The sequence below is a fragment of the Oncorhynchus keta genome, chromosome 32 (genome assembly GCF_023373465.1).
Source record: "Oncorhynchus keta strain PuntledgeMale-10-30-2019 chromosome 32, Oket_V2, whole genome shotgun sequence".
Taxonomy (NCBI): domain Eukaryota; kingdom Metazoa; phylum Chordata; class Actinopteri; order Salmoniformes; family Salmonidae; genus Oncorhynchus; species Oncorhynchus keta.
Genome location: NC_068452.1, coordinates 380,353 through 392,175, shown reverse-complemented (window position 1 = coordinate 392,175; position 11,823 = coordinate 380,353). Strand labels below are relative to the sequence as shown.

The 11,823-nt window shown below is 47.8% G+C and overlaps 1 protein-coding gene across 1 annotated transcript in view; it reads right to left on the bottom strand.

The window, feature by feature from the left end:
• Nucleotides 1-9,770: 9,770 nt before the first annotated feature.
• Nucleotides 9,771-11,823, bottom strand: part of LOC118364691 (glutamate receptor ionotropic, NMDA 2B-like) — a 126,193-nt gene continuing 124,140 nt past the window's right edge. Inside the window, exon 14 of the mRNA XM_052490154.1 lies at nucleotides 9,771-9,987. Coding sequence (XP_052346114.1) covers nucleotides 9,771-9,987 — 217 coding nt within the window. The remainder of the gene's footprint in view (nucleotides 9,988-11,823) is intronic.

Genomic DNA, 11,823 nt, shown 5'->3' with positions numbered 1-11,823 from the left:
AAAACAATATGGAGATGAGGTAGGTAGTTGGATGGGCTATTTACAGATGGGCTGTGTACAGCTGCAGCGATCGGTAAGCTGCTCAGATAGCTGGTGCTTAAAGTTAGTGAGAGAGATATAAGTCTCCAAATTCAGGGATTTTTGCCATTCTTTCCAGTCATTGGCAGCAGAGAACTGGAAGGAAAGGCGGCAAGTTGGCTTTGTGGATGACCAGTGAGATATACCTGCTGGAGCGCGTGCTAAGGGTGGGTGTTGTTATGGTGACCAGTGAGATATACCTGCTGGAGCGCGTGCTAAGGGTGGGTGTTGTTATGGTGACCAGTGAGATATACCTGCTGGAGCGCGTGCTAAGGGTGGGTGTTGTTATGGTGACCAGTGAGATATACCTGCTGGAGCGCGTGCTAAGGGTGGGTGTTGTTATGGTGACCAGTGAGATATACCTGCTGGAGCGCGTGCTAAGGGTGGGTGTTGTTATGGTGACCAGTGAGATATACCTGCTGGAGCGCGTGCTAAGGGTGGGTGTTGTTATGGTGACCAGTGAGCTGAGATAAGGCGGAGCTTTACCTAGCAAAGACGTATAGATGACCTGGAGCCAGTGGATCTGGTGACGAATATGTAGCGAGGGCCAGCTGACGAGAGCATACAGGTCGCAATGTGTGAGGTATATGGGGCTTTGGTGACAAAACGGATGGACTGTGATAGACTGCATCCAGTTTGCTGAGGAGAGTGTTGGAGGCTATTTTGCAAATGACATCGCCAAAGTCGAGTATCAGTAGGATAGTCAGTTTTACGAGGGTATGTTTGGCAGCGTGAGTGAAGGAGGCTTTGTTGTGAAATAGGGAGACGATACTAGGTGTGTAATTTTGGATTGAAGATGTTTAACATGAGTCTGGAAGGAGAGTTTACAGTCTAGCCAGACACCTAGGTATTTGTAGTTGTCCACATATTCTAAGTCAGAACCGTCCAGAGTAGTGATGCTAGTCGGGCGGGCGGGTGTGGGTAGCGATAGGTAGGTTGAAAAGCAAGCACTTAGTTTTACTAGCGTTTAAGAGCAGCTTGCTTGGAGATTTGTTAACACAGTGTCCAAAGATGGGCTAGATGGTGACAGAATGGTGTCGTCTGCGGAGAGGTGCATCAAGAAATCATCCGCAGCAAGCGACATCGTTGATATATACAGAGAAAAGAGTCGGCTCGAGAATTGAATCCTGTGGCAATCCCATAGAGACTACCAGAGGTCCGGACTACAGGCCCTCCGATTTGACACACTGAGCTCTGTCTGAGAAGTAGTTGGTGAACCAGGCGAGGCAGTCATTTGAGAAACCAAGGCTGTTGAGTCTGCCGATAATAAGAATATGGCGATTGACAGAGTCGAAAGCCTCGGCCAGGTCGATGAAGACGGCTGCACAGTATTGTCTTTTATCGATGGAGGTTATGATATCGTTTAGTACCTTGAGCATGGCTGAGGTGCACCCGTGACCAGCTTGGAAACCGGATTGCACAGCGGAGAGGGTATGGTGGGATTTGAAATGGTCAGTGATCTGTTTGTTAATAACTTGGCTTTCGAAGACTTTAGAAAGGCAGGGCAGTATGGATATAGGTCTGTAACAGTTTGGGTCCAGATTGTCTAGCCCAGCTGATTTGTACAGGTCCAGGTTTTTCAGCTCTTTCAGAACATCTGCTATCTGGATTTGGGTGAAGGAGAAGCTGGAGATGCTTGGGCAAGTAACTGTGGGGGCTGTGGAGCTGTTGGCCAGGGTTTGGGTAGCCAGGAGGAAAGCGTGTCCAGCAGGCGGATGCAGGCAATGAGGCAGTGATCACTGAGATCCTGATTGAAAACAGCAGAGGTGTATTTGGAGGGCAAGTTGGTCAGGATAATATCTATGAGGGTGCCCATGTTTATGGATTTAGGGTTGTACCTGGTGTGTTCCTTGATCATTTGTGTGAGACTGTAGGACTGCCAGGGTGTTAAGCATATCCCAGTTTAGGCCACCTAACAGAACAAATTCTGAAGATAGATGGGGGGCAATCAATTCACATATGGTGTCCAGGGCACAGCTGGGATCTGAGTGGGGGGTCTATAACAGGAGGCAACAGTGAGAGACTTATTTCTGATAACTGTTTGGGCATAGACCTGGAAAGTATGACATAACTTTGCAGGCTATCTCTGCAGTAGATTGCAACTCTTCCCCCTTTGGCAGTTCTAGCTTAACAGAAAATGTTGTAGTTGGGTATGGAAATTTCAGAATTTTTGGTGGCCTTCCTTAGCCAGGATTCAGACACGGCAAGGACATTAGGGTTGGTGGAATGTGCTAAAGCAGTGAGTAAAATACATTTCTGATGTTAACATGCATGAAACCAAGGCTTGTACAGTTACAGAAGTCTATGAACAGCATTCTCACTAGGGTCCTGGTGTGTGCAACACATGTCATGTTGTGTTATGTCCCCCCAACACATCCCCCGTCACAGATCATCTTCATTAGTCATTGATTATGCAAGTCGCTCGTTATCTGGTCTTGATGTGGGAAACAACAGCCTCATGGGACTTCTGCTAGTCCTTGGGGTTCGGGAGGAAGTACACACACAGTCATGTGATTGCCGGTCCCACTCTAAAATATGTCCCCATAGCCCCCCCTCCGTGCCCTGGAATTGGTGCTGAGGGGGAGAGGAGGGAGATTGGGGAGGACATGTCCGGTGAGATTTGTTTGATGTGAGCCACCAGTCTGTATCTCACCAAAGGGCATTTCCCACTCCCCTAGTGCTTGTGTAACTAACAGTGTGCCAACTCACTCGCTGCCTGGACAGTAGCAGATTTTGCCTGCCTGGTTGTTAAGACTTCCTGATAAAGTAAGTCGCTCTGGATAAGAGCGTCTGCTAAATGACTTAAATGTAAATGTAAATGTAAAGTAGGCCACAGTGAAGGACGCGAAGAAAGCTCAGCAGGTTGTGTCAAGATGACTTTGAGCTCCTCAGATGTAGGACATGCATTCTTTGGGTTGACCTCAATACTCCTCCACCTACCCCTGCACATGACCTGGTTGAAATATATTTGCACAAGACTTGAGCTGTTCTTGTTTTCGTTGGCCCTGTAGAATAGAATCAATGGAGAAGTCCTACAAGTGTCCTACTTAGTAAAAGCTATTCACTTCTGTATGTGTTCCATGTACAGATGTAGGATCTTAATTTGATCACACTTATGTTGCTGAGAATTTTCCTGTGCTGCAGGAAATTCAAATGAGCTTATTGATTTACATAAATTTACCCGAAAACCCGCACGAACACACATATTAACAGTATTGTATGTAGCCTACTTTTGTCCAGCTAATAACTTAACCACCGATCAAGCAACTTCATGGACTAAACGTTCAAATCCTGTTTCTGCAGGATTATTTTTGCTACAACAGTACTGGTCTAATTTAGATCCTACATCTGTATGTCCTAGACCTACAGTATACCCCCACCAGACCTCCACCCCACCAGACCTCCACCCCACCAGACCTCCACCCCCACCAGACCTAAACCCCGACCAGACCTCCACCCCACCAGACCTCCACCCCCACCAGACCTTCACCCCAACCAGACCTCCACCCCACCAGACTTCCACCCCACCAGACCTTCACCCCAACAGACCTCCACCCCCACCAGACCTCCACCCACCAGACCTCCACCCCCACCAGACCTCCACCCCCACCAGACTTCCACCCCACCAGACCTCCACCCCCACCAGACCTCCTCCCCACCAGACCTCCACCCCGCCCCACCAGACCTCCACAAGACCTTCACCCCCACCAGACCTCCACCCCACCAGACCTCCACCCCCAACAGACCTCCACCCCACCAGACGTAAGCATGCCCACCCTTGATGCTATCGGGGTGAACAGGCAGTGGCTCAGGTGGTTGATGTCCTTGATGATCTTTATGGCCTTCCTGTGACATCGGGTGGTGTAGGTGTCATAGAGGGCAGGTAGTTAGCCCCCGGTGATGCGTTGTGCAGACCTCACTACCCTCTGGAGAGCCTTACGGTTGTGGGAGGAGCAGTTGCCATACCAGGCGGTGATACAGCCCGACAGGATGCTCTCGATTGTGCATCTGTAAAAGCTTGTGAGTGCTTTTGGTGACAAGCCGAATTTCATCAGCCTCCTGTGGTTGATGAGACGCTGCTGCGCCTTCTTCACCACCCTGTCTGTGTGGGTGGACCAATTCAGTGTGTCCGTGATGTGTACGCCGAGGAATTTAAAACTCTCTACCCTCTCCACTACTGTCCCGTCGATTTGGATAGGGGGGTGCTCCCTCTGCTGTTTCCTGAAGTCCACGATCATCTCCTTTGTTTTGTTGACATTGAGTGTGAGGTTATTTTCCTGACACCACAATCCGAGGGCCATCACCTCCTCCCTGTAGGCCGTCTCGTTGTTGTTGGTAATGAAGCCTACCACTGTAGTGTCGTCTGCAAATGATTGCAGACAAAATTATTTAAATGATGATTGAGTTGGAGGCGTGCATGGCCACACAGTCGTGGGTGAACAGGGAGTACAGGAGAGGGCTCAGAACGCACCCTTGTGGGGCCCCAGTGTTGAGGATCAGCGGGGTGGAGATGTTGTTACCTACCCTCACCACCTGGGGGCGGCCCGTCAGGAAGTCCAGTACCCAGTTGCACAGGGCGGGGTCGAGACCTAGGGTCTCGAGCTTGATGACGAGTTTGGAGGGTACTATGGTGTTAAATGCTGAGCTGTAGTCGATGAACAGCATTCTCACATAGGTATTCCTCTTGTCCAGATGGGTTAGGGCCGTGTGCAGTGTGGTTGCAATTGCGTCGTCTGTGGACCGATTGGGGTGGTAAGCAAATTGGAGTGGGTCCAGGGTGTCAGGTAGGGTGGAGGTGATATGGTCCTTGACTAGTCTCTCAAAGCACTTCATGATGACGGAAGTTAGTGCTATGGGGCGGTAGTCGTTTAGCTCAGTTACCTTAGCTTTCTTGGGAACAGGAACAATGGTGGCCCTCTTGAAGCATGTGGGAACAACAGACTGGGATAAGGATTGATTGAATATGTCCGTAAACACACCAGTCAGCTGGTCTGCGCATGCTCTGAGGACGCAGCTGGGGATGCCGTCTGGGACTGCAGCCTTGCGAGGGTTAACACGTTTAAATGTTTTACTCACGTCGGCTGCAGTGAAGGAGAGTCCGCAGGTTTTGGTAGCGGGCCGTGTCAGTGGCACTGTATTGTCCTCAAAGCGAGCAAAGAAGTTGTTTATTCTGTCTGGGAGCAAGACATCCTGGTCCGCGACGGGGCTGGTTATCCTTTTGTAATCCGTTTTTGATTGTAGACCCTGCCACATACCTCTTGTGTCTGAGCCGTTGAATTGCGACTCTACTTTGTCTCTATACTGATGCTTAGCTTGTTTGTTTGCCTTGCAGAGGGAATAGCTACACTGTTTGTATTCGGTCATGTTTCCGGTCATCTTGCCCTGGTTAAAAGCAGTGGTTTGCGCTTTCAGTTTCGCGCGAATGCTGCCATCAATCCACGGTTTCTGGTTTGGGAATGTTTTAATAGTTGCTGTGGGTACGACATCGCCAATGCACTTGCTAATGAACTCGCTCACCGAATCAGCGTATTCGTCAATGTTGTTGTTTGACGCAATGCGGAACATATCCCAATCCACGTGTTCGAAGCAATCTTGAAGCGTGGAATCAGATTGGTCGGACCAGCGTTGAACAGACCTGAGAGCGGGAGCTTCCTGTTTTAGTTTCTGTCTATAGGCTGGAAGCAACAAAATGGAGTCGTGGTCAGCTTTTCCGAAAGGAGGGTGGGGGAGGGCCTTATATGCGTCGCAGAAGTTAGATTAACAATGATCCAGGGTTTTACCAGCCCTGGTAGCACAATCGATATGCTGATAGAATTTAGGGAGTCTTGTTTTCAGATTAGCCTTGTTAAAATCCCCAGCTACAATGAATGCATCCTCAGGATATGTGGTTTCCAGTTTACATAGAGTCAAATAAAGTTTGTTCAGGGCCATCGAAATGTCTGCTTGGGGGAGAATATATGCGGCTGTGATTATAATCGAAGAGAATTCTCTTAGTAGATAATGCGGTCAACATTTGATTGTGAGGAATTCTAAGTCAGGTGAGCAGAAGGACTTGAGTTCCTGTATGTTGTTATGATCACACCACGTCTAATTAATCACAAGGCATACCCCCCTGCCCCTCTTCTTACCAGAAAGATGTTTGTTTCTGTCTGCGCGATGCATGAAGAAACTAGCTGGCTGTACCGACTCCGATAGCATGTCTCGAGTGAGCCATGTTTCCGTGAAGCAAAGAACGTTACAGTCTCTGATGTCTCTCTGGAATGCTACCCTTGCTCGGATTTCATCAACCTTGTTGTCAAGAGACTGGACATTGGCGAATAGTATGCTAGGGAGTGGTGCGCGATGTGCCCGTCACCGGAGCCTGACCAGAAGACCGCTTCGTCTGCCCCTTTTACGACGTCGTTGTATTGGATCGCCGTCTGGGATCTGATCCATTGTCCCGGGGTGTGGGCAAAACACAGGATCCGCTTTGGGAAAGTCGTATTCCTGGTCGTAAGGTCTGGTACATATTGTAGAGATGCATGCTAATCCAAATCCCTAGCCTCTTGTGTCAAGAGTCTTTCAACTGTCTGAAACAATTCGCACCATATCCCTCTCACACTGTAATGACCTCCCATACATTATAAATACTGGGACATGTTATGTTAGAAAATGCCAAGTGCATTCGAGCCATTGTGTGTGTGTGTGTGTGTGTGTGTGTGTGTGTGTGTGTGTGTGTGTGTGTGTTGTACTGACCATGTCCATGTTTAAACACTGAGTGTACTAAACATTAAGAACACCTTACTAATATTGAGTCCCTTTTACGCTCAGAGCAGCCTCAATTCGTCCACAGGGATGCTGGGCCATGTTGACTCCAATGCTTCCAACACTTGTGTCAAGTTGGCTGAATGTCATTTGGGTGGTGGACACACAGTAAACTGTTGAGCATGAAAAACCCAACAGCGTTGCAGTTCTTGACACACTCAAACCAGTGTCTTGCCCATTCACCCTCTGAATGGCACACATACACAATTTCCAGTGGGGCAAAAAGTATTTAGTCAGCCACCAATTGTGCAAGTTCTCCCACTTAAAAAGATGAGAGGCCTGTAATTTTCATCATAGGTACACTTCAACTATGACAGACAAAATGAGAAAAGAAATCCAGAAAATCACATTGTAGGATTTTAAATGAATTTATTTGCAAATTATGGTGGAAAATAAGTATTTGGTCAATAACAAAAGTTTATCTCAATACTTTGTTATATACCCTTTATTGGCAATGACAGAAGTCAAACGTTTTCTGTAAGTCTTCACAAGGTTTTCACACACTGTTGCTGGTATTTTGGCCCATTCCTCCATGCAGATCTCCTCTAGAGCTGTAATGTTTTGGGGCTGTTGCTGGGCAACATGGACTTTCAACTCCCTCCAAAGATGTTATATGGGGTTGAGATCTGGAGACTGGCTAGGCCTCTCCAGGACCTTGAAATGCTTCTTACGAAGCCACTCCTTCGTTGCCCGGGCGATGTGTTTGGGATCATTGTCATGCTGAAAGACCCAGCCACATTTCATCTTCAATGCCCTTGCTGATGGAAGGAGGTTTTCACTGAAAATCTCACGATACATAGCCCCATTCAGTCTTTCCTTTACACGGATCAGTCGTCCTGGTCCCTTTGCAGAAAAACAGCCCCAAAGCATGATGTTTCCACCCCCATGCTTCACAGTAGGTATGGTGGTCTTTGGATGCAACTCAGCATTTTTTGTCCTCCAAACACGACGAGTTGAGTTTTTACCAAAAAGTTATATTTTCATCTGACCATATAACATTCTCCCAATCTTCTTCTGGATCATCCAAATGCTCTCTAGCAAACTTCAGACGGGCCTGGACATGTATGGGCTTAAGCAGGGGGACACGTCTGGCACCGCAGGATTTGAGTCCCTGGCGGCGTAGTGTGTTACTGATGGTAGGCTTTGTTACTTTGGTCCCAGCTCTCTTCACTAGGTCCCCCCGTGTGGTTCTGGTATTTTTGCTCACCGTTCTTGTGATAATTTTGACCCCACGGGGTGAGATCTTGCATGGAGCCCCAGATCGAGGGAGATTATCAGTGGTCTTGTATGTCTTCCATTTCCTAATAATTGCTCCCACAGTTGATTTCTTCAAACCAAGCTGCTTACCTATTGCAGAGTCAGTCTTCCCAGCCTGATGCAGGTCTACAATTTTGTTTCTGGTGTCCTTTGACAGCTCTTTGGTCTTGGCCATAGTGGAGTTTGGAGTGTCACTGTTTGAGGTTGTGGACAGGTGTCTTTTATACTGATAACAAGTTCAAACAGATGCCATTAATACAGGTAACAAGTGGAGGACAGAGGAGCCTCTTAATGAAGATGGTGCTTGCCTACGGAGCTGTGAGGGGAACGGCACCTCAGTACCTCCAGGCTCTGATCAGGCCCTACACCCAAACAAGGGCACTGCGTTCATCCACCTCTGGCCTGCTCGCCTCCCTACCACTGAGGAGGTACAGTTCCCGCTCAGCCCAGTCAAAACTGTTCGCTGCTCTGGCCCCCCAATGGTGGAACAAACTCCCTCACGACGCCAGGACAGCGGAGTCAATCACCACCTTCCGGAGACACCTGAAACCCCACCTCTTTAAGGAATACCTAGGATAGGATAAGTAATCCTTCTCACCCCCCCTTTAAGATTTAGATGCACTATTGTAAAGTGACTATTCTACTGGATGTCATAAGGTGAATGCACCAATTTGTAAGTCGCTCTGGATAAGAGCGTCTGCTAAATGACTTAAATGTAAATGTAAATGTAAGAAGTTACAGGTCTGTGAGAGACAGAAATCTTGCTTGAAGGTGACCAAACACTGATTTTCCACCATAATTTGCAAATAAATTTATTAGAAATCCTACAATGTGATTTTCTGGATTGTTTTTTCTCATTTTGTCTGTCATAGTTGAAGTGTACCTATGCTGAAAATTACAGGCCTCTCTCATCTTTTTAAGTGGGAGAACTTGCACAATTGGTGGTTGGCTAAATACTTTTTTGCCCCATTGTATGTCTCAATTTTCTTAAGGCTTAAAAATCCTTCTTTAACCTGACCCTTCATCTACACTGCCTGAAGTGGATTTAACAAGTGACATCAATAAGAGATCTTAGCTTTCACCTGGTCAGTCTATGTCATGGAAAGAGCAGGTATTCCTAATGTTTTGTACACTCAGTGTATGGAACGTTTCTCTGAAGGCGGTGAGGTGATCATCCAGGTGTCTTGTCAAGAACACTCAGTGTTTCTACTATACATACCATGGACCATAGACTCTAGATAGAACACATTGAGGACTACTATATATAATATGTCTAGGCCAATGGAACTCAGCAGTGTAATTAAGACTGTGGTATCCAGCATCCTGTGTTCCAATCCTGGGATTCGACAATGCAAGTGGGAGATGAGCTACAAACTAGAAGGAAGCTGGTTTCAGATCCCATGTACCATCTCCTGCCGTTGTGCACTTGAGCAAGGCACTTGCTGCTAAATGTGTAGCTGCAGGGGTGCTGCTTTGTGGTCGGCTGAAGCTGTGCTCCTACCCAAAATGTGTGTGTTGTGTGTTTGTGTGTTGTCTTGGGAAGTGGGAGTGGAGGAGGGAGCAGATGAAGAATTTCTGTCTCTGCAGATGGACTAATAAATGACTATTCAATATTCTACTCTACAGTCGGACTACGATCGCATGTCAGCTGAAGCTTTACCATCGCCGAACAGCATGAGGATGGCCAGGTCCACTGCTCTCTTCCAGCCAGAGTCCTTCTGGATGGCGATGCCGTAACCGGTGGTGGCGAACACCTTCCCGCTGCCGATGGTCACCAGTTTACAGCCCTCGTCCCTCCCGGCCATGTAGTTCAACACAGCAGCATCGTAGATGAAGGCATCCAATTTACTGAGCAGGAGTAGGGAAGGAGATAGTGGAGGATAGTTAGTGGTCAGTACTGGTCAGGCAAAGTGTTAGTAATTGTAGATATTGGTTATTTTCAGGGTTAGGAGTTTTTCCTGATCGTAAGACTGAACCAGTAAAACTCCAGGCCCTGGTTATAGCCTGTACATGGGCCTGGAGTTTTCCTGGTGAGGTCGCATGGTCTGGAAAAAACTGCAGGGCCTAGTAATGAGAGATATACTGAACAAAAATATAAACACAACATGCAACAAGTTACAGTTCATATGAGGAAATCAGTAAATTAAAATAAATGAATTAGTCCCTAATCTATGGATTTCACATAATTGGGAATAGAGATATGCATCTGTTGGTCACAGATATATATATAAAAAAATGGGCCTCACAATGGGCCTCAGGATCTCGTCATGATATTTCTGTGCATTCAAATTGCCATTGATAAAATGCAACTGTGTTCATTGTCCATACCATGTTCCCACCACAACCATGGGGCACTCTGTTCACAACGTGGACATCAGCAAATTGCTCGCCCACATAGCGTCATACACAGGGTCTGCCATTGTGAGGCCAGTTGGATGTACTGCCAAATTCTCGAAAACGTCGTTGGAAGCGGCTTATGGTAGAGAAATGAACATTTAATTATCTGGCAACCGCTCTGGTGGACATTCCTGCAGTCGGCATGCCAATTGCACGCTCCCTTGAAACTTGAAACATCTGTGCAATTGTGTTGTGTGACAAAACTGCAGATTTTAGAGTGGCTTTTTATTGTGCCCAGCACAAGATGCACCTGTGTAATGATCGTGCTGTTTAATCAGCTTCTTGATATGCCACATCTGTCAGGTGGATTGATTATCTTGGCAAAGGAGAAATGCTCACTAACAGGGATGTAAACAAATTTGTGCACAAAATTTGAGAGAAATAATATTTTTGTGCATACGGAACATCTCTGGGATCTTTTATTTCAGCTCATGAATCATGGGACCAGCACTTTACATGTTACGTTTATATTAAGTAAGTGACCTATGACAGGTTTAGGTGACAAACCCACAACTCATCAACTCCCCAATGGCTACAGCATGTTAGTGATACACACCCCTGCAGACAAACCATTTTACAATACCAATGGCTAGCTAGTAGTTCAACCAGCTCCCTCCCAACCAAGCCAAAAGAAGAGAAACCCACAGATGGCTACATGAAGCTCTAATGTTCTAACCTGCACTCTGCATTCTTAATTCTTGGAAAGGAAGAAGGGAGGAGACCATCACATCAGATCAGCTCTCAGCCTCCACCAACCACCACCAGGCTGTTGCTTGCTGCTATTCTGAGCTAAGGAGCTGTGGCAGGCAGCAGCAAGCAACAGCAGCAGCTCTGCTAGCTTTCCACCCACCCTCACTCCCTCCCTGCCTCCCCTCCATCCATCCCTCTCTCCTCTCCCTCACCTGTTCTCCCTCCATCCACCCCCCCCCTCTCCCTGGCCCTCCCTCCTCCCTCCCTCCCTCCCCTCCATCCATCCATCCATCCATCCATCCATCCATCCATCCATCCCTTTCTCCTCTCCCTCACCTGTTCTCCCTCCATCCCTCCCTCTCCCTGACCCTCCCTCCTCCCTCATTCCCCTCCATCCATCCATCCCTCTCTCCTCTCCCTCACCTGTTCTCCCTCCATCCCTCCCTCTCCCTGACCCTCCCTCCTCCCTCCCTCCCCTCCATCCATCCCTCTCTCCTCTCCCTGACCCTCCCTCCTCCCTCCCTCCCTCCCCTCCATCCATCCCTCTCTCCTCTCCCTCACCTGTTCTCCCTCCATCCCTCCCTCTCCCTGGCCCTC